Source organism: Phaenicophaeus curvirostris, chromosome 8 (genome assembly GCF_032191515.1).
Source record: "Phaenicophaeus curvirostris isolate KB17595 chromosome 8, BPBGC_Pcur_1.0, whole genome shotgun sequence".
Lineage (NCBI taxonomy): Eukaryota > Metazoa > Chordata > Aves > Cuculiformes > Cuculidae > Phaenicophaeus > Phaenicophaeus curvirostris.
Genome location: NC_091399.1, coordinates 32,677,741 through 32,704,024, shown reverse-complemented (window position 1 = coordinate 32,704,024; position 26,284 = coordinate 32,677,741). Strand labels below are relative to the sequence as shown.

Below are 26,284 nucleotides of genomic sequence, written 5' to 3'. Positions count from 1 at the left end.
CTGTCAGGTTTTTAAATGCTGACTTCCTTCTAACCCTGATCACGTCACTTCATGTGTTTTTTCAAACTCTCTGTTCATGAGAGGGGATATGAAACTTCAGACAGTGCAAAATTAACATTTACTGTACCTTCTAAAGGTACGTGGTATGGCTTATAAAACTATTTTCCAAAAATCACTTACAACTACCCTGCTTTCCTGGTAGGATTGGAAGTATATAGATTAGAAGCTCATGGAAGATTAACAACAGGTGGCGCTGGGGGAGTTATGACACCTGGAACAGTGCAGTGACAGGGGCACGGTGTGTGGTGGTGGCAGGATGCAGGTGGCACCTGGTAAGGAGTTCGGTGTGGTAAGGACAGGGGAGGAAACAGATCCAGTCTGGAGAAGGACAGAAAAAGGGATCAGTACAATATGTACTTGTGCTTGGTTTTTGACTGAGCACAAGGTGCAAGAATTCACTCCTGGATTTACATTTGAGAGCTCTGATGGCAAAGGGGAAGTGATCTCTGTCTCTAGCTTGAAATGCAGGCAGCAAAAGCTGTACTGTTGCAATATCTTAGGTGCAGACATCTCTGCTATCTGTGACTGGTAAATACCAGTTGGTCAGCCGCTCGCGTGTTTGGAGTTGTAGCCTCAACTTGCCATTCCGGATTCGAGCCGAGCCAACCAGCTGAGGAGGCTCAGTTGGCTTTTTTGTCTCTGTTGAGGCTTCGTATAAGGAACACTCTGACCCTTGAAGTACAGCCAGTTGCCTTGGACGTGGCTTAGTATCCTAGTTGCAGGATTTTGCTAAGAGTGGAATATATGAGCGACACGTTTGATACAGGTACTGAAGCACTGATAACAATAGGTTAGATTATTTGAGTAGAAACAGCTTAGTACCTGGGTTAATTTTCAGCTGATTCAGCAAATGCAAGGAAAGGATAGGATCTGTTTTAGATCTGTCGAAGTTGACTAAAACTCTGTCCTGAAGATCTATAATTTATTCAATGTTTATTGACACTGGTGAGTCACAGTCATGTGTCTGCACAGGGAAGTATCGGAGGCATTTACATAGCCAGCTTGGATTTGTGTGCAAATAACTTCACATTTGTGAGCTTGTACAGCAAGTTGATAGTTAAGGAAGTTGTGGTTGGAATGGCAAAGTAGAGATGAGAATTCATCAGGGAGGAGTTAAGTAGAATTTTCAGGGTAAAGACCAAAAGCTTTAAGAGAAATTGCAAGGCAATGCAGTCCAGAAAAATTTGGAAAGGGAAAATCTCATAGGCATGAGACAGCAATGCATGAGATGAGGAAGTGTTATTAGAGGAGTAGAAGAAGCAGCTTTTTTTCTGATTTGCTTAGCAGACCTTGGTGCCAGTGTTCTGCTGCTGATTTGGGGCTCAGGACAAGTATGATGCCTTGATTTGGAGCATTCTAGTTTTGTATGCCGAGTGTGACTTTGCAGTAGTTTTTGATGTGTAAAACCAGTCATTTCTCAAGGTAGATTTTCTTTTCTTCTTTTCTTGCTGTCTTCAAACATATGGATAGTTTGCTGTGCCTCCTTGCATGTCCTATTAACAACCAACTGTTTGGCTTTTGTCATTCAGCGTGTCTCTGTAATTGATGTTAATGGCTTTCAAAGATAAATGTGAGATGCATGTGCTTATGACTAAATTGAGAAAATGGATCAGCTGTTGGAGTCTCAAGTGCAATGTAGACCCTGTACAAAAGTCCAGTGATTTAGTTAGTTGTAGTTTGACGGGGAACTCTTTGAGCTCAGCACTCTTTATGGTAAATGCCTTGAATTTTGTTTTGATTTATGGCTGTATGGCTCCTTGTGGTTACTTTTTGCAGCTCCTCTGCCCATGGATCATATTGAAAAGATGGCTGCAGAGTGCATGAAGGACCTGAATGAAGATGAGGAGGAAGAAGCAGATGATGAAGACCTGGAGAAAGATACAGATCTGTTGGTATGCATAACTGCTAGCAAAAAGTTTTAGTATATCTCTGGTTTAAGTTTGCTTGGTGTTTGTTGTTTTTAAAACAGGACTACATTTAGTAACAATGTCTTAGCTTTGCAGTGAGAAGCTAAAATACTGCAAAAGCATTCCATTAGATAGAAGGCTTTGCAGGACACAACCCTCTGCACACCAGAGTGAGAGAGTTTATAACATTAGTCTTTGTGAGGGTCTTAGAGGAGTGGGGGAACAGCATGAATCCCATTACATGTCAGCTGGTGAAATATAGCCAGGGACGTTCTGTATTCAGAACGTTCAGGGGCTGTCTGTCACCATTTTGGTGCTGCTTTGAGTAGCGCTTGGCCTGAGAGAGTATCTCCCAAGTAATTCTTTGTGAATTCAGTGAGTGATGTAATTAGCAGGGTTTAAGGAAGGAGGAGTGTTGAGCAGTGTTTCTGACTGCCATTGTTAATAGATGTTTGTGGAAATTTCAGATTTGGGCTCAAATAATCTTCATAAAAGTACTTCTCTGAACTTCTCCAGCTTTAGATCACTAATGAGAAAGTGGTTATCCTGGGGCTGTCGTGTGGCTTTTGGGTGGTATCTGCCTTTCTGTGGTGAATACAAGTGGAAACAGTCTCATTTAAAAATAAAATAAAAATGCAAAGACTGGAATAGAAGATGTTCAGCCTCTTTGTTTGAGTTCAAGGCTCATCCAGATGTTTTGGAGTTTGAGACTTGATTGTATTTTGTCTTTTGAGGAAATAAAAAAATGTTCAGCCTTTTGTTGGCTTTTACTTTAGGCAGAATTGCAAGAAGTTTTGGGCGTGGAAGGTGAGACAGGAAGCTGTGAGGATGAAATGATAGCAACAGAGCCATCTACAGCTGAACCAGACAATGAGCACCCTGAACTGCAACCACAGGTAAGAAAGAGCTTTGTGTTCCTGGCAGTTTTGCTGAATCACAGTTATCATGCAGCCTATAGAAGGGTCAGAAACAAGGATCTAGAGAGGAAGAAGAAACTGCATTGTTGCTGTCTTCTCTGGGGAGACCAGTGCTATATGATTCTTTCAGTTTATTCTGAAGGTGATTTTTAATGTTAGCATAAAATTGAGAAGGTGAACAGTTGGAAGCAAGTGTGTCTTGTCCCTCATTTTACATATATACGTATTATACATGCAGACTGCAGTTGAGGCTTCCAGAGTTTGTATCTTCCCCAGTCTGAGTATTGAACAGTATGCTGAAACTCTGGGACTTGTTACAACTCAGCATCTTTAACATCTTTTTGGAATTTTTCTCAGTAGTATTAGCTTTCTCAGCTTGATTCGTCATTCCTCATGCAGCTGAATCCTTTATTTAGTTACTACCATGTTTCTATTGTGTGCTATGGATTCCAGTGCTCTTGTGCATCAGGCCCATTATTAAATGGGTCTGAGAAGGTTTCTATAGAGATAATGGTAATAATTAAATCAGTGGCCATCTGAAAGATTTCTGTGGAGTCTTTGTAAGTAGCTGCTCATAATTTTGCTTAGGCTGCTTTTGTCACTGAACTAAGTCTAGGAGAAAGGAGAAAGAAAAAGAGCTCTTGTAGTAAAACCAGGCTGAAGAAGCCTGGAAGGGAGTAAACTTGTATGTTTTAAAAATAAGAAAAGAAGTCAAGATTTGTGCCAAAATACCCCTTCACACCCTCTGTTGTGTGGTGTTTGAGAGGCTTTACTGTTCTCTGCTCCTACTCCCTAACCACATGGCTCCAGTTACCCTGTGACTGGCAGTTTTGTAGATGTCTCCACCCATTCTTCTCTATTACGCCTTTGAGAGGAAGCCCAGAGGTGGATCCAGGGACCGTTAGTGTAGTACAAGTGCTCCTCTGTTTGAGACTGCTTCTTCTTTGCACTCTTGATTAACAGGAGGGAGTGTAGAAGACGAGTATTTGTTTTTAATTGCTGCGGGAAGACTTGTGTAGCTGGATGAAATAAGTTTTCTTGATTTGTTTTATTTTTTCTGAGACCACCTCACTTCCTGCTGTTACCAGTGAGCTGCAACAGACAATAGAGAAGAGAATTGCCAACTACAGGACAGCAATTTCTAACGCGAAGGAGTCAGGCGAGAGTGCCAAAATACGCCGATACGAAAGAGGCCTTAGGGTAAGTTGGGTTCATCAGGTATGTCAATGAGGGGGGAGGCAAAAACACTTCTCAAAGGTGTAGTTCAGGATCTTTCCAGATGTGTGAATTTGTTCAAATTCTAATATGTTGACTTGAGTTATTTCAAAAACATTTCATATTACTTACTACTAATCTGATGTAGAAAATACACAGATAAAGCATAACTTCAGATGTCTTTTGTGCATCAGCTTTGTTTCTGTTGCAGGTGGCTGGTGGTTGCTGGAGGTGGGGTTTGTGGTAAATGCTGATACTAAACCCACCCATCTAGATCTGAATTTGACCTGCCATGACTGATCACTGCTACCTTAAATCAAAGTTCAGGAGCTTTCCCAGTGCATACACCTTCCAGTTCATCACTGATGCCTTCTTTAGATATGAACCTTCCCTCAGTTCTGTGAGACAAAGGAAGGCAATAGCTTTCCCTGCATGTGCTGGCTTGTGCTTGAAAATGGATAGGACAGGATTTTTCATTAAGGCAATTAAAAATTGCAGCAAGGATTGTTTTTTTTCAGCTTTGCATCTTTCAGCCAGGTGGCGTGCTCATAGTTAGTTGGAAGTGCTTGGCGATCAGTGTTGTGCAGTGTCCTTATTACCTGGTCTGCTTTCATCTGGTATGCATCACCTCAGAGAGCAGCCAGCTCTGTCTTGTTGAGCAAAGCTTTATAGCTCAGCACTGTCCACTGAGGGGTGAACATGTCTCACTTATTACCAGGTGTCTTAGGACACAAGAAAGGATATGTTGGTATGTGTCCACTGCCTACTAGCTCCTAAAGGAATGTACATGAAACCATCTGACCTTTCAGAGAGCTAGAGGGATAGGCACACCACCTTATTTCATCCAAACAAAGCTTTGCACTGTTTGCCATTTCCTTATTTTTCAAGGCAGGGAGTTTCCCTGTGCGTAAGCACTGTAGCTAAGGATAATAGACTCGAGCTCACCTCAGAGCTTACAGTTTCTTAATTAGCAAAATGGCAACAAATGCTGTGCAGTTACCTCTTGTACTTAGATCTTGGGACTGTGAACTTTAATCTCTGTGTTTAATTCCATCTCCAGTCAGTTTGCCAACCCACACGTGGGGAAGAGAGCACTGTGTGTAGGTTGCTGTACTGGTTTGAACCCCAGTCCTGCATCCAGTCAGACAGAAGTAACTCTACCCACGGTTGCTTAATAGGTCAAACAATGTCATGGCTAACCAAAAATAGTGATTCTGGCACTGATGAGATTTCGTTGTCTTCCATTTCAGTTTCTGTGGAAGATAAAAGGTAAACCTTTTGTTTTGGCATAAAGTGCATGGTGGTCTTTTGTCTGAACCTTAAATTAAAAACAAAATACTGAGGAAGGTAATATTTGTGGCACAGGAAGGTTTGACAAAAAAAAAAATGAGCAGCAGTTAATCCACGTTACTCATGGTGAGAGCTTCTTGCCATAGGTCCCCAGCTGAAGCTCCATTTCCCTTGTTAGTACTTAATTGCTTTTTAATTTGCCTTAAATAGACATGCAGACTCCTTCCTTCTTCAAATGCACATAGGCAGTGACATTTCAGAGTAGTGCATAGAATGCATCTACAGTTGGTGTAAATGGCTTCCTTGGTGACTTTCTGTGACAAAGATGAGCAGACTACATCAGCTGTCCAGTAGGTGTTGAGTTACTTGCAATTAGGTAGTTTGAGTAGCAGATCCATTGCTCTAATAATTGGGCACCTTTCACTAGCACAGTAGTGGTGTGTGTAATAGTTACCATCACAAATAAGGGAATGAATTTGTGTTTTAATGATTTTATGCTAGTAATATGTTTGATGAAAATGCTTGTCTGTTGAAAATGGCTTTGCTGTTCCATCTCTGCCAGACACTAGAAACCATGCTGGCTGCAGTGAAGAAAGGCAAGAAAATCAATGAGGAAGAAATGCCACCTCCTGTTGCAACAGGAAAGAGTTCTCACTTATCTGAAGATGCAGGAGAGGAGCTAGAGGATTCAGTCAGTGTCCTACCAGAGAATAAAGCCCAGTCTGCTGCAGATGATGAGCAGAAGGCTTCTCATGAGGCAGTGCAGCATCTGGAATCAGAGTCTCTACAGAACCATGCTGCTTCTCGTCCTACCATGGAAACAGGTACCATGATCTGAGAGGATAAGCAGTTGTAACACTATTTTAACGCTACATCTTTCTTGATCTTTGTACTGTATAGCAAAGCCCTACTTATGTTGGAACATCCCTGCTGGATGTTTCAGATGGCTGTCAATGGGTGGGATGCTGAATTTCTGGCGGTGGAATCAGTCACTGTGACTCAGTTTCTTTATCAGTTTTGTGATGTGTAGAATTCCAGGCTTTAAACAGTTTTGAGTTACTGACTTTTTCTAACTAAATGTAATTTAGAAAAAGTGGTATTAGGTCTGGTAGGGCTTCTAGAGACTGGGAGGAAAAGGACTTTTGTACAATGGCTGTGTGATTCAGAGCAAAAGAGGACTAATGCAAGTTTGAATAGATAGACATAGGAGGAATGCATATCTTGCGTGCTCTCTGGAAGTCTCAGCATTGCTCTGTTCTCACAGATCTCCAGAAGAGCAGCACGCGAGCAATACTGCTTATGAGGCAGAAGGAGTATAAGTTAGCAGCTCTAAAAGCCAAGCAGCAAGGGGACCTGGAGAAAGCGAAGGAATACATGAAGACAGGCAAGGTAGGTACAGAAATCCTGAATGTTAAATATACCCTGTGCTGTACCCACATGCACTGAGTGTCGAATATTCATTGTGGCAGCTAACAAGTCTTAGATGTACTAGAATAAATCTGTTTTGGTTTTTTTTCTGCATTAGAAATTTAATGTGGTCTTGGAAGCTTTGGATAGCGGGCAGCCGATAGATCTCCAGAATATGCCTCCATCTCCTCAGGGTAAGTAAGGCTCCTCTCACAAAACCCCTTTTAGACATGTCTCTGTTCTGTAATGGAATGATTCTGAATTTGATTGCAAAACTGTAAGAATTGAAGATCACCTAGGTCTGAGGCTTACTGCATAGTCAAGTTGTAGTCAAGACCAACTAAGAAAAATGAGGTATAATTATCATAGCACATCGTTAAAGTTTACAGTAATATTCAGTGATGTTACATGTTTCAACTGAAGTTCATAATATTCAGAGATTATCAATTCGCGGTGCAGTAAGGTTTAAATCTTAAAGGAAGCTACCAATATCAAACACACTTCAGTCCTTGTAAGAGATATTTTTTTTTAACTAGATCAAACATAACCGCAAACAATTAATATTTATCTGTGCAACTAATTGTTTCAAAAGATTTAATAGATTTTTTTTTTCCAAGAAACTAAATGACAGGTTATTTTATTTTGGTAGATCATGACTCCTTAAGTCATAAACTGATCACCAAACGAGAAGAAGAGGAACTTTACCCGTTATATAATCTTGCCTTAACTGCAAGGTCTTTGCAGTGGTTATTTTTGTGGTTTCTGAAATAACACTGGTTATACAATGCCAGAAATTTGCGTGTCTGAATAGATGGCATTACTTGCTTCCCTTTTTCAGCATATGTTTTATTACTAGGATATTTTAGTCAATTAGCCATCTTGTTCACTCTTCCCATCTGCCAAGATAACAAGTTATATTCTGAGGAGAGGATTCTTAGACTACTCAAACTGGTTTTACTTCTTTTTTTCACTTCTTTTCCCTCCAGTGGCACTAACCTAAATTAAATCAGCATTTGAGATTTTCTCTGAATATTGGGAACCTTAGACTTGTCTAGCCACACAGATGATGTTTGAAAGCCAAAATGCTTTCAGGAAGATGATGTGATCAAATTGATGATTTTCTGAGTAGCATGGGTTGACTTGCTGTTCACGGAACCTGCTGTGAACCTTCCTGCTTTCCTTGCTTTGCAGATCTTGAAAGCCTAGAAGACGTACAAGATGGATCCAAGCAAAAGGTACCAGTTCCCGTGGGAAGTCCCCAGGGTCTTAAAACACCTGAACCTCACACTCAAGAAGCTTCAGGTAGGACTTTCGGATTTCTCTATCAAGCCATACAAATAGCATGGCTGGAAAGCACTTCAAGACCCATCTTATCCCACTGAATTGCAGCAGGATTGAGTAAACTTAGAGAATGTTTCTGAATATTGTTTGCTGCTGATCCCATCTGTACTTTTGTTCTGGATCAGTAATGGAAGTATAAGTTAATAAACTTTCTTTAGAATAATTTTATTTGTAATAAGACTTTGCAATAAGTTTTTTATCTCTGCAGAAGGTAAGAAATGGGAGGAGAAAAGCAACTCACATGTTTTGAAATCTGAATCCTGTTGCATTTCATTGTCTCTCTTATTTCAAGGTTCCCTGCAGCAGCCAAAGACAGTGCTGGAAGCATTGCAGCAAAGGCTTGAGAAGTACAAGTCAGCAGCAGCACAGGCTAAAGCAAGTGGAGATGATCGGAAAGGCAGGATGCACGAGAGGATAGCCAAGGTAAAACAGAGGTGTAGAAAGCTACTTGCATCCAGCAAAGCCATTTGAATTAGTTCTCTTGCTGGAGACTTTTTTAAGGCTGGGATAATTTGTGTTTTGTCCTTCTATTTGAAAAGAGCTTCAGTAGGGAAGCTCCAAAGTAGTCAGAGGAAGAAGAAATAGAGACAATGCACCTATTGTAGCTAAATATTGTGTATTCTGGAATATTTATGCTGGTTAAGTATAGATGATCCGGTGGGTCTCTTCCAACCTGGTTATTCTGTGATTCTGTGATTGCTAATTCATAGTCAACTTCATTTTATGTCTTACTGAGTGCATTTGATTACAGCAATACCAGGATGCTATAAGAGCCCATAAAGCAGGAAGAAAAGTGAATTTTTCTGAGCTACCTGTTCCTCCTGGTGAGTGTGAATATAGAACGTCCTAATGACAGCTTTTGGGTGTTTGCTGGGCTCTAAAGGAGGTGTGCAGATTTTGGCTTCTCATCCTGTGGAATAGCTCCTCCTTTTTCTTAGTGAATATGCTGGCCTTGCTGTTGTTGATGGTATTGTGAAACTGCTTATGCTCTTAAACTGGTGCATTCGCACTGGTGATTATTCCTGACTACCTGTTTGACAGAATCAGAAATTGAAACTGGCCTTATTTGAAAAGTTAACAAAACTTAACTGTGGACAGGTACTGGAAATGTCACCTGTCTGTTCTCTATGCCAGCTCTCTTAGTGGGGAGAGTAAACTTGGGATATATTGGCTTCATAGTTAACTATAAAGGGAGATAAAATTGTGATGTTTCCCATTCTATTTATTCCCAGCAGGAACCTCAAGAACTCTATATTTAATTAAACATCCTCTTGCAACACCTGATGAGTCAGATCAGTATTGCTAGTAGAAGTAGTCAGTGGAGACTGTGGGCTATAGCCACACTAAGGCAGTGATAGAGTTAAACCTGTGCATTGCAGGAGGTTTTTAGCAGAGTCTTAGTGTGTTATCCAGCTGTCAGCGATGTGTTGTTCATTACTCTGTAGGGTAGCACTGATTTTCTGCTGCACTGTATACCCAATAAGGTAAGGCAGTAGCAAGTGGGGGAAAAAAAGAGCCAGCAATTTTTTGTACAATCCGCTATCCTTTTGTGCAAAGGAGAAAGATTAAATTCTTTGCTTGTTCTGGGAACATCTCTGTTACTGAAGTCTTCACGTTGTGAGGTACCTTGGCTACGTGTCCATTGATCAACTTGGAAAACTGTGCTCCCTCATTGCATCATTTTAGTGTCTTCCCTTTAAGCGTGGATATTTGTTAGAGATCTGATCTTAACCCTGCCACTCAGATTTGGCCTTGGCCTCACTCTAGTTACGCTGAATTCTGAAATACTCTAGATAATAGACACTTGAATAGATAGTTTTATGAAAAAGAAGAAATACGGAAGACAGAATATCGGTCTTATTCAACTCTACTTCTGCATTCCTTTCTTATTCAGGATTTCCCCCTCTTCCTGGCATTGCAGCAGTGGACGGTGACAGCACAATAGCTGCTGTTCTGGAAAGTGCCAGCAAGCTGGCAGAAGTGGAGGAGAATGATGAAGAGGAGGAGGTTAGTATTTCTGAGTAGGATGCATAGGAAGTTAACACTGTCTCTTGTGCTGTGAAGAGATTAGGCCATTGGATTTCCAGTCAGGCGAGGGTTCTGAGATGAAATACGTTTTCCAGAAGTCTGAAGAGTACAGAGTCTCAGTAGTAAGTTCAGTTTACATTATAGTGTAGGGGGGAGGGAGAGAGATGAGATGTTATTACAGTCGGTATCTGCAGAGTCTATGAGTCCAAAGTTTGGCTTTTTCATAACCCTCTCGTGTGTGAGTTTTATTTTCCAAGCAAATACCTCAGATCCTGGCCACCCCTTTACATTGTTCTAAAGTATGTAAATCTGTACTTCCATCCTGCATCCCAGTAGCTCCTATGTTTGTGGTTTCCCCAGATGCTTAGGGCTTACTTTTTGTAAGGCAGCACCAACCTTTAGACTTTGGTTTGATTTCTTTATGTCTGGATTTGGTTGCAGATTTTGCTTTCCACCAGAGTAGCTTTTAATGGAGAGAATTCCTGGATTATATTTTTTCTGTATGCATCTGCTTCTTTTTGACATCACTGCTTTGTTGAACATTTCTTTTTGTTCCTTTAATAGCAGAGGTTTAATGCTTTCATAGGTCAGCTACTTACTGGTATGACGTGCTCGTAAACCCCAGAAGTTAAAGTTCACTCTCTGGAATGTTACACTCCCTTCAGAAGAGACACCAAAAGGCTGATACAGAGATAACCATAGTGGTTGATGCTTGAGATGCTGTCCTTATCTCTAGAATAGATTTTATACATTTAATATGGAATTCTTTCTGTTATGCTAGAATGAACCTCTGACACAGGCCCCAGTCACCAAGAAGCCTGCTGAGCTGCCTGCAAAGCCGACTCAAGTTGTAAAGCCAATTACAATGCCATCTGCCCTAGCTGAGGAGGAGAGCTCTCCTGAGCTTGCAAAACGAGCTACATCACCCTCTACCCTGGACAAGGCAGAGTCAGTGGATCATCTCCCTCCTGCCGGTAAGGTGAAGAGATAGGATCATCGTTCCCAGTGTTCCATGTGCTAGTTGTTTGCACCAGTTTTGTTTAATAACTTGGTAAACACCTTTCGTTGTATTTTAAATATGAGCCTGTGTATGTGTGGCATAGATTTTCTCTAACAGGAGCCTCAAGACACTTGTCTGCTGATGGGCAGATCTAGACCAGCCATGCAGCTTTATTTTTTAGAAGCAGCATGTGCAATTATAAGGGTGATCGGTTATTCTAATTAATTTTGTTGTAACAGATGTATCAGTTCATAGTGTTTAACTCTGCTCACAGTTGAACTCTACATATCCTCCCATTAATGTGGATGACTTGCCAGTGTGAATTATTCATTGATCAACTTCCCACATCAAACAGTGATTTCTGCCTAGTGCTTCATCCAAGGATCTCAGACTGGTGTATAGGCAGTAGGTCATCAATCTCTAGTCCTCCTGTTGCTCAGGTCACTTGACAGTTGTCTGTACAAGATTAATTGTACAGATAGCGAGGGACAGCCACCACCTCACAGTGTGATTTGGGCACACAGTAGTAGTGTTCAGGCTCTCACTGATCCTGTTGTCATGCCTTGACTGTAGTCCCATCCTCCTTCTTCCATTCAGCCCTGGATAGTACCCTCAGAACAAAGCAGAACTGCCTAAGTGGCTGGTGCAAGTTCTTTTGCAGACTGCAAAGGCGTTTCTCAGTGCCGCTGTGATTAGCTCATAGCTCTTGACTGTAGAAAATTCCATGACTTATTTTATAAAGACAACTAAAACATAATAGTTGTCCATTTTGGCTCTGAAAAATCTGTGAATCCTCAGGAGATTTATTTTTGGCAATTTTAGCTGACACATTGATCTCGGGAGTGAATTGCCCTAGACTTACACTGTGAAGGAATTGATAATACCTGGCTTCTGATGTTACAGTAATCTCTCCTGGGCACATCAGATATTTTAAAATAAGTGCAACAGAAACCTGGAGAGATTCATACTGACTTGATTTTCACAACAAAATGTCAGTACTTTACTGTTGTAAAGCTATATTTCACTAGCCAAAGTTCATTCTGTGATGTAACCTCCTGTCTTCTGGAATTACAAAAGGCTGCTTACAGCTGCCTGTAGCTGATAAATAAACAGTAAAAAACTCTTCTTGTGGGAGAGCACAAGGTGTAGGGAGGTGTGGGAGTGGAGTGGAACAGTTGCACATAAGGCCTGTACCAGGAAAGTTAAGGATCCAAAATCAGTTGGATTAGTGGCTCTACTTGATCCATTCTTCCCAGATTTTCTTTCAAAATACTTGTATTCTGTGTCTTAGCCTCAGAGCACACTATGTGTTTTGTCTCAGTGGAATCTGGGCTACTTACCTCGTCTAATTAGTTTAGTTTTGGCTGAATGGGCAAATTGCTCATAGCAGCAGGACAGCGAGCTCTTTTACAAGGATGGGAATAACTTGATTGTCATCTGACAGCAGCAAACAGAGAGAGTCCTTGGTACATTCATTTGCTGAGATGGGCACCTCTTGCAAGTGCTGCTTAGCTTGTTGTAATCATGACTCGAGGGTAGCGATGAATATGACTGTTCTTGAAAATGGTTGTAATCACCTCATGCTGTACCATTTCCTAAGAGAGGTATAAGAGGAGGCAGGATGCATTGACCTGTTAGAGTGTAAAGCAATCTTATTCTGACTTGTGTGGTTGTCCTTGGGAAGGAAAGACTCAAGAGTTAATAAGAAAGTAAGATTGTAAGGAAATAGAGGCAACCGGAGGTGGATATGTCTCAATGTGCTTGCACACATTGGTTCGTCTGGAGTTCTTTTGTGACCAGTGATGGGAGAAGAAAGAATTGAGGACATAAGATGCTCATAATATTCACTGTCTTTTAGAAGTTAACGTGTCAAGCTGCAAGTTTGTATTCAGCTGCTGCTGCGGACCAATTGGCTGTACTGGAGTCTGTCTCCCGCCTGCAAATGAGGGGCTGTAATTACTGTTGTGACAGTTGTGAAGTACTGTGAAGTTTTTTTGATGAAGGATGCTGTGAAAGAAGGAAGTTTGTTTCTTCTTCTAATGCTTGAATTGAAACTGGCCAAGAAACAATTAAGTGTAGTAAGGAAATGTCCTTCTTTGATATCTATATTGTTATTGTCCTTTTTTTTTTTTGCAATGATAAACCTGTTTCAGGGGCATAGCAATGTCAGATGCAAGAGGGTTTATATATAACTGTTTTTCAGCTAAGGAACAACTGGAATTTCTGGAGAACAGAAAGAAGCAATACATGAAGGCAGCCGTCAAAGCAAAGAAGGCAAATAACCTCGAACAGGCTAAGATGTATCTCAGAACAGCCAAGAGCTTTGACCTAAAGATTGAGCAAGCAAAACGTGGCAAACCTGTTGATATTACCAAGGTTAGTGGGACTGTATTCAACTTTGTTTCATATTCTTGGACATCTCAGTACTTACTTAAAACAGTGAATGGTTTAATAGATGTTTCTTGACAGAAATTTTAAGTTTGCTCAAGTGACAAATCCGGATACTGAGTCCTGAAATCCGTCTATGTTTTTGTTCTAGTTTTTGGTGTGTTTCTTCTGCCTCATTCCTCAAATTTACCAGATTTTGAGGAAATTCAGTCTCCGTGAACCATTTTTCCTCTAATATACAATGGCACACCTAAACCATGCAGCTTGGAAGTGTTCTCTGGGCTTAGGGTGCGAGTACATCTTAGCTGTGTCCTGACTCTGTTTTGGGATGAGGATCAGGTGCATATGATACAGCAATGCCCTGGTTGCTCTTGATATTTGGGTAGATGGGTAAACCAAACTGTACTGTAATAGCTCTCCTGATCTGAATAACTATAGTTTTAGGCCTGTAAGGCATTTTGCAGAGTTCTATGACTTAAGCAGTTGTCAGGCAGTGGTGTAAGTAGTGCTTGGGTTGCAGTTGCCTTGTGAAGAAAAGCAGCCCATCCCCCTCCACTGACCTTTCCAGACATTCTGACTACCTTTTGTCTACTCGGTTTTTGTCCTATAAGGGCTCTGAAATGTGGTGTTCTTGTGTTGCAGCTGCCATCGCCCCCTACAGATGATGAGGGTGATTTTATCTTCATACACCATGAAGATGTCAGGCTATCTCAGAAAGCAGATGAAGTGTATGCACAGCTCATAAAATTGCTGAAGGACCAACATGAGGTGTCTGTTTTATCTTTTTTAGAAATGTTTTGTTTGGTTGTGGGGTTTTTTTTTTATTTCTCTGAGTTTTATGTATATTGTAATCCCATCGTTTCCATGGGGTCTTTTGTTTTTCTTTTAAAATACATTTGATTTCATGTGTCCAAAAGTGGAAACTTCTCAGGGTTGGATTCTCTACTAGTTGAAGTCAGGGTGTCCTTGGAGCTTTGGGACTATCAAATTATCGCTATCAAATATGAAAATTCAAATTCGAAAACACTAAGGCTATACCTTGGGTGAACCTCGTGTCTAGAAATTAAGGGATTAAACAGTAACAGAATAGCTGAAACAAATCTTGTGCTCAGCTTCGGGCAGAAAGGACTGGAGGGGTGGATATTTTTGGGGTGAGCTGGGAAAACTCTTTATTTTCCTCAAATTAGGTTGTCATTAACTGCAAAACTCTCTGCCAATTATGGATCTTTGTGTAAGGATCACAAAGTGCATCTGTATTTGTTTGGGTTTGTTTCTGTTGACAGAGGTGTTTGCAGTATTCCAAGCAATTCATGCATCTGGGAAATGTAGCAGAAACGACTCGGTAAGTGCCTCTGCCTGCTGTTAACCGATGTGGTCAGGCTTGGTTTGGCCTGACCTCCCTAAAGATGTTGGGGGTTCAGGCTGGTGAGCTTCTCATTATGTGGAAAGATCGGTTGCTCTGTGCTCTCTGGTCTGAGGCTTACTCTGCAGTTTTATCTGGCAGAATGCTCTGATGTTCATTGTGTCTCCTATTGTTTGTTTACCTTTTCTCTAGGTTTGAGAAACTGGCACAAGGTTGTAAAAAGGACATGGACATCCTACAGCTTGCACGAGCGCAAGGAATGGATCCTCCAAGCCATCACTTTGAAGAAAGAACATTCAAAATGATAAGGTGTGGAAAATCAAAGGGATTTCTTAGGCAGGCTGGAATATGAGTTTTCTAGTTTCTAGCTCTTGTTTTGGCAAACTTGAGTGGCAGCTAATGTTAGGCTCAGCATTCCTGAAAGGATACTCTTAACTTACAATACAAAGAAGTTAGACAATAACTTCTCGGTTCTTTTGTTTTCAAAATGCATCCAGCTTCATCTCTTATTCTGGTACTTCATCCCCTCTCCTTTTGTATTTCTCCCTCAGTCTTGTTGCCTTTGGGCTTTGTTTTTGGCATTTTTATTTATATTTCAGATGTTTTTATCTCAGTTTGTGCTCCTCCCTAGCTCTTCTGTAATTTACAAAGATGATCTATCTAGGATTGGACTATTGACAAAGGTCTGACAAGTACCGGTGACATCCTGGTCTTACAGTGGATCAGGTAGTGGGCGGCTATGGGAATGAACATGCTTTTTTATCTTTTTTTTTTTTTTTCCCCCCCAGGATATTTTCTGAGCTCAACAGCACAGAAATGCACCTTCTTATTGTCAGGGGGATAAACCTACCAGCTCCGCCAGGTGTGTACTCAAAAGGGCATGTGATTTTTTTCTCTGAGGAGGTAAGAAAAGTAGTGGGGAATGAGATTTTTCTACCTTGAAGACCACTTCAGGAATTGAAACTTCTGTAGCCGGCACTTATTAAAACAAAATAACTGTGTTTCAGACTCAATCACCCCCTCAAAACACTTTAATTATTTAAGATATTTAGAAGTATTTAAAAAAAGAAATTAACAAAAAAAACCAGAGGAATACAGAGAATCTGGGTTCCATCTGGATGGAGGGAAGAACTTTAAATTGTCCTTGGTTCTGTCATAACTGGGTCATAGTTCAGGTTTTGTGCTTATCTTCTATCTTATTACAAGTGCCTGCCTTAATGTATAGTTACCCTTCCATAGGCAGGAATTGCTCCTGCTGATATTACTGGTTTTAGTCCCTTGTTTCTGTGGGATTTGTAAACCATCTATACTCGATTGTCTGGGGACTGGTGACAGCATTAAAAAAAGTAGATGCTTTCCTTTGGATGCCAGCTTCCTATGGATCTTGGTTTGGTGGACGGGTTTTTCAGTTGTCAAGTCACAGAACATTGCTTAGGTGGTCTTGAAATCCTGCTCAACATTAGAGATACAATGAAAATATCTGCATTGACTGTTTGGACTGGCTGGTTGTTGTCTCGCTTAGGTGTATCCCCGAGAGATTTGGATGCATTTGTGAAGTTTGAATTTCAGTACCCGAGTGCGGTGAGTGTGTCCTGGCTCCTCTGTTCCTCAGTCTGTGACCCTTACTGATGTATTAGCTTGTGAGGTCTTTGAGGAGGTAATGTAGGTTTTCTTCTAGAAAGGGAAGACATTTATAGGCACGCTGCCTGAACTCATTTTTAAAACAGAAACTTATTTCTGAGAAACAGAACTGCTGTGTCTGTTTCCTGCAGATGTGAACTTTGCACCTTTCTCTTGATGTTCTCCACACCTACAGTTAACGCTGCAGTGCCTGCCTCAGGCTTGCACTTGTTCACTGGCTGACTGACCACCAGCTTACTGTGAAGCAGCATTCACAGTGCTAAACCATGCCCACCTTTTCCCCCTGGAGACACTAATCAAACTGTTTTCAGTGTTCACAAAATTTATAGAAGTTTGTTTCCTTCAGGAGTGCAAACACGCTGATAACTCCAACAAAGCATGAGGACACTCAAACTCATCACTAGGGCAGAGGGGCCGCCCTAGATGTGATCTCCTGTAGGTCCCATTTCTTTAAGATAACAGGCTTTTCAAGGCATTACTTTTAGACGTCTCTTATATTTATAGAAGTGGATCGAAAAGGTTAATCTTTGTCCTCAAATAAATGCACGTGACTCCTGGTGATTTGATTATCACATATATATATATGTGCGTATCTGAAGAAAGGACTTTGGTTTCTTGACCTTGCTAATTAATACTTACATCTATGTGCATGTATGTATGTATATTAAAAAAAACATGTACACACACGTATATATTGTTTATTTCCTTGAAACTCCACAGTGTTACCCTGTTCCCCTCACCTTTAAAATAGTCTCTCGTCTGAAAAATTCTGAAGTGGTTGAGTTAGAAGAGCTTTGAAAGAGGGCTGCCTACTCTTACTGATAGTAGAAGTGCTGGGCCTTCTGCTGCATTCTTTGTAGGGCAAAAGCAGTCTTTGCTCTTACAGGACTGATACTTGGCCCTGTGAGAGTGCAGAGCCTAGATTCTTACCTCCTAATAAATTTAGTAGTAATTCCGCTGAAATAAATTCAATTACCTGTGGGAAATTGGTGATGGTCAGATCAGGTTTGTATAGAGTTGAGTAACAGGAGCGCCCCCCACCTTTATGGCTGCTGAAAACAGAATTGGTCTGTGTAAGTCATTTTCTGGGGAATAAGTAAGAACCAGCACAGTTGCTTTTAATCTTTTTTTTCTCTGTTTTTAAGAAAAAACAGATCTCAACTGCTTAGCCAACAGTCAAATACAACACCTTTCGCCTGCATATCTGAAAGCAGTTTTACAAAGTAGCTGCAATAATTGGGTCACGTTGTCCTTGTTCAGTCCCCAGAGATTTAGTTTGTACTCTGCTTTAGGTTAAAAGTTAATTCATTTTGGTGGTAGATTGATTGTCAAGCAAAATAATAGTAGGGCAATTCCCTGAATGATTTGTGATGAACTCCTCGTGTGGCTTATTATTCCAACTAGTGCAGAAGGAACAGAATTACTGTGCCATGGAACGTGCGTAGTTTATCACGTAGTTCAACAGCTGCAGCCAGTAACTTTATGATGATTGGATTGAATTGAGTGTGACCATGTGGCTTTTCTGTCGCTCTTATATTTAATGTAATGTTTTGGCTTATTCTATATCTAGTGTTACACATTTTACCACAAGGAAATCCAAATAGATTGTGGATGTACCGTGACGCTCTGTCATTCAGACAAGTGCCCTAAAACCTTGTGCTTCTTGTATAGGTATAAAGAAGACCTAGTAATAAAAATGGTTACTACTCTGTATTTTGAAACAATATCTAATGGTTTTGTAATATGTCTTTCTCTTAACAGGAGCAACCTCAAAAGAGTAAAACATCTGTAATTAACAATACCAATTCTCCAGGTTAGTACTTCTTCTGGGACAGAGGGAAAAACATTGCACCTTAGGAATCACTGGAGAGCGCAGGATAGTGTCATACTGTGAATCAGGCCAGAGAGTCTCCCACCACCTTTTCCCTTCTGTATTATAAATGGTCTTGTTGGAAGGTGAAGTCCAGTGGTGTTGGCAGTGTCTTCATCCTCATCCCAATACAGTGCTAGTGTGTTATGAATTAGTGAAATTATTGAGTTACTACTCATGCTGCAGCCATTGCTGTAACCCCTGCCAGGAGATGGGCCAGATAAATAAATTTTCTTTCTTAAATAAGTTAAATTATTAATTTTAATATCTCCCAGGATCAGATCTTTTTCAGTCAGATTTTGTGTCCTGTGAGATTGCCAGTTCTGTGACGCGTTTTGCTGATGAGCTGGCATTTCCAAACCCAACAAAACATCATTGGAGAAATAGATTACTTTTTTTTAGATAATGTGCCTTGAAACCAACTGAAATACATTCTTTGCTACCCCTTTGTACCTAAGCGTTGACTACCAGTATTAGACTGATCATGCTCTCTGAGTTTTATTGCTACTTTTTTCAGTTCGTATAGTAAGCAGCCATCTAGTGTTGAACCAACTTTGAATTCAGTATCCTGATTGCTAGTTGGGAATTTATCTCAAAAGAGATACATAGATATATCTCTCTCTCTTTTGAGTTCATATATATTTGAATTCATATATATTTTGTGTTAAGTGTAGAAGTCCTGAAGCTCTGATAGCGAGAGCTGTGTTCCAAGTCTTCTAAGAACTTAATCTACGCTTCCTGAGAAGCCACTTAGCGTCAATGCTTTGGGTTCCCAGGCTGACAAGGAGGATGAGGGTTCTGGGAGGCACAGCAGAGAAGTTGTTGAACATTTGTAGTACACAGTTGTGAGACTTCCTGGTGAAAAGGTGTCCTGTGGGGTAGTTCTTGTCACGCTCATTAATTAAACTGGTGTTGAGGGAGTATTGGTTCCATTATCAAAACACGCTTTCCCAGTCATTCCAGCCTTCCTATACGTTTTCCTTTTCATTTTGCACCTTTTTCTTAGCTGCAGGCGCTCTTTGCCAAAAGACCTCAGTTACCCACTTTGGGCTCTCCAGTAACTTGCTGTCACCTCCTTGTAATGACGTGTTTTTTTCTGCAGATCGGTTTCTGCCCCTGTAAAGCAGGGATGACAGAGTTGAACTGCTACACAGGGTCACCAACTTGTTAATGACTGAAATAACCTTCTGAGAAAGGAGGAGGCTCTTAGGGATGTGAAGTGTCTCACAAATAGCCCAAACTGAGATAAACAGAGATCTGAATACATGTATGTGAGAACACTGCACATAGTTCGACTTTCACAGCTTGCTTTCATTTTTCTGTATCTTGACTGTAGAATATAACCAGTTGTTTAAGTTGAACATCAACCGGAATCACAGAGGCTTCCGACGAGCAATTCGGTCCAAAGGAATTAAATTTGAAGTATTTCATAAAGGGTAAGTCTACGGTTTGCTTCCCTCCTTATTGCTTCTCAAGTAACAGTTGACAAGATTGTCGTAGCTGAAATTTATGAAGCACGATCTTCAAGCTAGCAGCAAAGAGTTGTCCAGTTCTCATGTTTGAGAACTCCTTTCAAAATGTGCCCAAGCTCTTTATCTTCCCTTAAGTGGATGGAAAAAAGGCAGAAGTTCAGTGAAGTTGGTTCGTAACTGGCAGATCAGTTGAAAATTGGTGCATTAAGAGGAATTTATGAGATTGAGAAGGTAATGATTCGGCTTCAAATTGTTTTGATTCGTATGCGATTTGGTTTTAGTCATCAGAACTAGAAGACTGATGTGTTATATGGGGTAACTTTGTAGAATAATGAAGCGCAGGAGGCAGCAAAACATTAACAGCAGCAGAGCAGATGGTAGATGATGGCAGAACTGGTGTTATGGTTTTGGAGTTCTCTTCATTCTGAGTATCTTATAATATTTACTGAACACTGCTAGCAGGCTGTTGGGACTGTCTTGAGAGAGAGAGGCTCCCCTTGTCTTGGAGATCAAGATGAAGAGATGGATGTTAACTACTAGTGTAATATTCGGGGCAATCATCCTATGCCTGGGCTCATTCCTGATTCATTCAAAGTAAAAGTGGTCTGTATTCACCACTTCCTTAGTTGGTTGTGATCTGTGGCTTGAATGGGATGTTAGATAACCTGGTTTTGTCAGTGGTTCTTTGTGTTATAGGGACGTGCAAAAATGATCCATAGGTTCTCAGAGATGCTTTTCAAGTTGTAGATGGTTTAATTTGTGAGGTGAAGTCCAGTGTTTTTACTCCGTATCTTCCATTTACATCTCCATCTCATTCCTGGGGACAGAAAAGCCCACTGATCACAGGAGAGGATTAAGTGATCCAGGCTCTTTTCTAAAGCCTGTCTGCTCCCTGTCGCTCTTCAAGACTATAAATGAGTAATACTTTCAGAGGTGCTTGTAGATGTTGTAGTTTTGGCATCTCTGGTAGCTCTTTGACCATCTCCCAAAAATTATTCTCTCTAAGTGAGCGAAGGAAACTTGTTTCAGGTCATATCTATTAAACTTCAGTTTAAAAAACACTTTCATGTAAAAACCCAGCAATGTATTTTTTTCCAAAGGAAAAGTCTCTCCTTAAATCTCTCCTAAAAGCTTCTGAAGATGAAAGGAGATTTCCCCAGAGCTGTTTCTGAAGCCATGGCCCAGAGCTAGTCCACATTCTTCACTGCAACACCCCTGGAGCTGCTCAGGGATGAGCCAGTCTTTGTTTTTTGAATTATAAAAAGGCAAAAAGGCTTTAAAACATTCAGCTAGAAGAATTGCTGATTCTCCTTTTAAGTTTATGAACAAAGTGTCCAACATGCTGCAGTACCATTATGTAATCCTTCTTCATTTTAAGGTGCTTGGGAAGTAAAGGAAGCATTCTAGCGTGTAATAAATACTGAACTTTTAGAAATGATTTTGTGAGTCTACTCCAGTCACATGGATGGAGAACACAGCCTCATCTTCGGAAAGCTTTCTGTCAACAATTCATAGACATCGTGTTTGGAGGCTGCACTGTCAGCCCTCGAGGTACCTGCAGCATTGTTTCTCTTTACTACAGCAATTTTTTCAAGACGGACAAACTGACAAATACTCTTGGTACAGATGACAGTATCATCGAGAGTTTTCATTACATATGTCAAATTTTGCTTCATAATATCTTAATATCTCTTGATGATAATAGAAATAAGGGTCAGTGTTTTGGGGTTGTTGGTTTTCTGCTTTGCATGCTCAGGTTTTTCCAAAATAGAATGGCAGATTTCCTGTCTAAACCCTGACAGGCGTGGCTGGTTGGTTTTCCTACCTCCAGAATCTCTAGATTGTAGTGGTTTATCAAACCTTTTGGAGACTGACATAGGGGAATGCTTGGATGCAGACAAAGAAATCCAGTGCTTTGAGGTTAACACTTCTGTGGGATTAGTGTTGCTCTGGTCTTAGCTGTTGCTGTTTGGAGAGGTTTGTCTGGATAAGGATTGCACCACTTTTGCTGATAAAACTGTTACACAGATGTGACTGTAGCAGAGAAAAGTTGGATTTTTTTCCTGGCAGGATAAAAATGCTCTGTGTTTAGTTTCAGCAGACTAGAAATACAAAAATGATAGTTCTTGACTGTTAAAACTACCATTATGAAGGTGAAGCCAAACAATGGCTGAAATGGAATGTTTTTATTATTGAAATTGAGGTTTCGTTTTATCAAAATTAAACAGAATGATTCATGTGAGTTTTTCCTTACAAGTTCTGCCAAAACCAGCTCGTGCCTGTGAAATGCACTGCAGCTGTCCTCATCTTTATTTTGATTGCAACAGATGAATTAAAAAATGAGTACTTCTGTATCTTGGCCTTGTAATCCAGTTCCCTATGGGTTTGCCCCTTGCACCCTGGTAGGATTCTCGTAGCGTGTCTTGACTGGCCCTCCTGGATGTGATGACGGTGCAAACAGTGGTGATTTCTTCGCTTGCTCTCTCCTTAATGTCCCAACAAACCTTACCCATTCCATTAAGGAAGGTTTCTTTGAAGCAGGTCCTTTTTCAGAAGTGACAAGCACGTGGGGACAGCACACTTGAAACTGGAAAAGCTGGAATCAGAATGTGAAGTTAGAGAGATCATCGAGGTATGTTTTGCGGGTGAGGGGTGTTCCTCTAGTAAGTAGGACTTGAACATGGGGAAAATGAAGATTCGCGTTGCACAGATGTGTCTGCTTACAGTTGGCAGTTTGTATTGGAAGAGTTTGATAGACAAAGGGCTGTTCTTTGTTTTATCATCTCTTGAAGCTCACCTTGGCTCTGACCATTGTGGCACCAGGAGCTTCTTGGGGATTCTCTTTGGCAAATTCTCTGTATGGAGATGATTTTCCTTGTCAGGACCAGAAATTCAGGGGATTCCTGGAAGTATTTGGTAGCTGCCAGATCGAAAGGTGAAGTGAGGGCTGACAGAGTGGGTAGAGAGAGCGCTGCCGTAAATGCAGTAGGAGATGACTAAGTGGAATGGTAATAAAAATAATCCTTTGGGCTGCCTCAGACATGCCGAGGACACCGCTGTCCTCTGAGCCGCCCGGCGAGGCCATTTGTGCTTGGGGGGCTTGGTGCGCAGCAGGCAGAGGTGCCGCAGCTGTCGGTGCTGCTGCCTCACACGGGTTGTGGGGGATTCTGAGTGCGGGGAGACACGCGGCTGCACCTCCTGCCTCTGCAGTCACTGCAGGGGATCTCACTCCTGCGTATGTGCGCTAACTGCTCCTCTCTTTGTGGTTCTTTCAGATTTTTGATGGCAGAAAACCCACTGGAGGGAAACTGGAGGTGAAAGTGAGACTCAGGGAACCCCTCAGTGATCAAGATCTCCAAACAGTTACGGAGAACTGGCTGGTCCTTGAACACTAGTTCTGTCTGAGGTACAGATACTGCACCTAAGATGGTCCGGCCAGAACTTGATGGGGCTACAGATAAACTCTGCTTCAATAATGCCTTTTGTTGACATTGACCTAATTGCCCAGGTGTGGCTTTGATACCATCGGTCTTTATATTTGTAGTGGTGAGTTGACACAATTTCAGAAATGAGGTCACAGAATCTGATTAGTTTGTGTTACCAAAGATGCCATCACACAGTCACTTGAAATACCGGGACAGCTTCCAGCATCACCTTTATGTAGAGTAATATTTAGAAAATAAGACCGACTCCTTTCTAGGAAGGAGGACGCTTTCTCTCCATTGTTACTGTTAGCAAAAAACCTTTGAGTTATCAAGACCCTTCTTCCCCTGCCAGAAGCTGGAGAAGGGCGTTTGTTTATCATGTGAATGTCTGCTTTACCTCACCTGAAAGGGAGACTGTTGGAGACAGGCTTTCTTCTGGAAACTTGAGGCTTCTGGGCAGGGACAAACTGCATAGTTAAATACAGGCTACCTGAAGAACAGTGCCTGGTGCCCCCTGTTCTCATACCAAGTACAGAAGAGGAGCTGCGTGCTGCCAAAATGGTTGTGTACTGGGATGGAAAAGAGGTGGGCTTCTTCCTCTTGCCAGCCTCTACAGAAACTGCTTTATGTTGAAGCTTGTCTTCCTTTCTCGTACTCTACTTTTTAGGTATCACAAATTCTCCCCTCTTGAAAGAAACAAAAGCAAATAAACCCCAAAATTCTGGTGTTTTGGGTTTTTTAAAGTGATTTTCTACTTGAAGTAGAAAAGTTGCTGAAAGACGAGTACCAGCAGCCCATCTGGCTGTGGAATCTCAGACTCATCCTGCTTTTATGTGCATGTCTGATGTTTGAAAGAGATTCAGATTACTTGGACACAGTTATTGATATCCTGAAAATTCCTTAGGTCCTTGCGTCTCCCACAGCTTATGTTCATAAACCCACGGAGAGGGCTCTGACTCGCATGGGACAGTCAGCTCCCCCGTCAGTGTGTGCGCGAATTGCTTGCAGTCATCGGGCATTACTGGCAGGGGTCTGACTGCTTTGATCCCGTTGGAGCGGGTGGTTGTGGTACCGTGATGGCACAGAGAGCCCTCCTCTTGGACCCTGAGCATGGATCCACCCCCACCTTTTTACAAGGGAAACAGATTATGTACAAGTACATTTTTATTTCTAATAAGTCAACCCTCTTCCTTTGTTTGAGCTACTGAAGTCCCTGTGCTCCCTCTTCCTTAGCCTGTTGTTTTGCTTTGCTGTTATAAAGGGCAGTTAAGCTGATATTCATCAGCTTCACAGCGACATCACCCATTTGCCACACCTTTGCTTCCCAGCTGCGTTAGACTTTGCAGATCCAGAGCTCTTTCCAATATCCGAGTCTGCATTTGTAGCACCAAAGGGACTGTGTGTAGTGATTCCTTCCTCATTCCTTATGGCCGCAGCGGTCGGCATCTGCCCACGAGCTCCATGGTTGGGCTGTGAGACACCTTTGAAGCTGTAGCTGAAGTAACAGCTTGGCCTTGTGCCGGGACCGGACCCTAAGCATTGCCAAATAATTTTGTTCCATTGATTTTTCTAGTTAACCTTCCAGAAAATTATTCATGTCAGCATTTTACATATAATGTGACCTTGAATTGTGAGCGTCTGTCAAGCACCGCAGCGAGTAACTTGGGGTTTTATTTGGCTTTTTTCCCCCAGATCCATCGAACATCGGATGAGTGGATGTAGAAAGATGCTGCTAGCTGCGAGCACCAAAGATGTTAAATGAATGCACTACTGAACTAACGTCTATTTTGGTAACAGCCATAGTGCTTATTAATAACTTTAAGGCAAACTTAAGGCTCTGGAAATTTGCTGCTGCAGGGGAGTGTTGCTGTCTACACAGAATAGACAGAATCGCCTTAACGTGGGACTGCAAACGCAGCACTGGGATGAATGTTACATTAACTATGCAGAGGGGTGCGGGGCAAGTTCAAGCCCCTTAAAAATTGCCTGAGGCGGCGCAAAATCCTTTCACTTAAGTCACAGGTAAGACCTTTGCTAGAACTCATTTCCTCAAGCGTACGAGCAGCCAGCGTGGTGCAGCGAAGAGTCTGCTACTGCTTTTTCTGTTCTCTCTTATCAAGGCCTGTTTGGGGTGGGTTTTGTTTCCTAAAATAGAGCAGAGGGAACCCAGGCAGCAGCCTAGCGGCAGCGCGTCCCCCCTCTGCGCATGCCAGTGCAGCGAGCACCAAGTTCAACGGATGCTGCTTTTCAGAGGGAAGAACGCAGGACTCGTTAGCAGCAGGAGTTTACAGCTCTGCATCGTTTTGCTGGCTGCCGTGCTTGCTGCTCTGTTCAGCGCAGCCCGGCACCGTGCCTTCAGCCTTTCTGGTTTGTGGTTTTTTAATTTAAAAAAGGAGTGGGGGGGACAGAAAGTGCGCTGGACCCTGCTGCTTCCCAAATGTTCCCTGTACTTTTACAAAAATAGGTTCTTTCAGGTGATGGGGAAAACAGCCACTCTTTGTCACGTCAAAAACCAGGCTATGACTATTGTCAGGAAAGCTTTTGATCAGCAACGTACAAAACACGGTACCAGTTCTGTTTGTGTTTAATACCTCTGTGAGCGAACGGCAAGGACTGATCGCGGGGGAGAGGGAGTCGGAGCGCGCCTGCACCGGCGGTTTAGGTAGCACGAGGTTGTAGACAGAAGCGTCCAGACAAGAAAGGCAGCGCTGCCTCTGTCTTCCTGAGCAGATGAAGACGAAACAGTGTTTAGTTTTTAATTTCAATAAATTTAATATACAAAACTACATGTTGAAAATAAAAATATAATATGCAGTTTTTTGCAGTGTTAACTAACTGAATTTTAAAAGTACAATTTTTTTTTTTCTAAAACAAGTACTCATTTCTTAACAACATGGTAATTAAGGTCATTTAAAAGGCTATGGTTGAAGCAAACATGTCAGTCACCAGTTGATAGTGTT

General features: G+C 41.6%; 1 protein-coding gene across 2 annotated transcripts in view; it reads left to right on the top strand.

Moving 5' to 3' along the window:
- CC2D1B (coiled-coil and C2 domain containing 1B) overlaps positions 1-26,141 on the top strand; it is a 30,728-nt gene extending 4,587 nt beyond the window's left edge. The window contains exons 3-24 of one of the 2 annotated variants that reach the window (XM_069863129.1): positions 1,837-1,952; positions 2,744-2,863; positions 3,947-4,084; positions 5,952-6,213; positions 6,654-6,778; positions 6,915-6,990; positions 7,988-8,098; positions 8,430-8,560; positions 8,889-8,961; positions 10,032-10,144; positions 10,947-11,139; positions 13,369-13,541; positions 14,196-14,321; positions 14,837-14,895; positions 15,109-15,225; positions 15,705-15,778; positions 16,439-16,497; positions 18,319-18,370; positions 19,764-19,863; positions 22,441-22,531; positions 23,175-23,305; positions 25,017-26,141. In XM_069863129.1, coding sequence (XP_069719230.1) covers positions 1,837-1,952; positions 2,744-2,863; positions 3,947-4,084; positions 5,952-6,213; positions 6,654-6,778; positions 6,915-6,990; positions 7,988-8,098; positions 8,430-8,560; positions 8,889-8,961; positions 10,032-10,144; positions 10,947-11,139; positions 13,369-13,541; positions 14,196-14,321; positions 14,837-14,895; positions 15,109-15,225; positions 15,705-15,778; positions 16,439-16,497; positions 18,319-18,370; positions 19,764-19,863; positions 22,441-22,531; positions 23,175-23,294 — 2,429 coding nt within the window. In that variant the 3' untranslated portion in view covers positions 23,295-23,305; positions 25,017-26,141. Of the gene's footprint in view, positions 1-1,836; positions 1,953-2,743; positions 2,864-3,946; positions 4,085-5,951; positions 6,214-6,653; positions 6,779-6,914; positions 6,991-7,987; positions 8,099-8,429; positions 8,561-8,888; positions 8,962-10,031; positions 10,145-10,946; positions 11,140-13,368; positions 13,542-14,195; positions 14,322-14,836; positions 14,896-15,108; positions 15,226-15,704; positions 15,779-16,438; positions 16,498-18,318; positions 18,371-19,763; positions 19,864-22,440; positions 22,532-23,174; positions 23,314-25,016 lie in introns of both variants that reach the window. The other variant, XM_069863130.1, reaches the window with a different exon arrangement.
- The last annotated feature ends 143 nt before the right edge of the window (positions 26,142-26,284 follow it).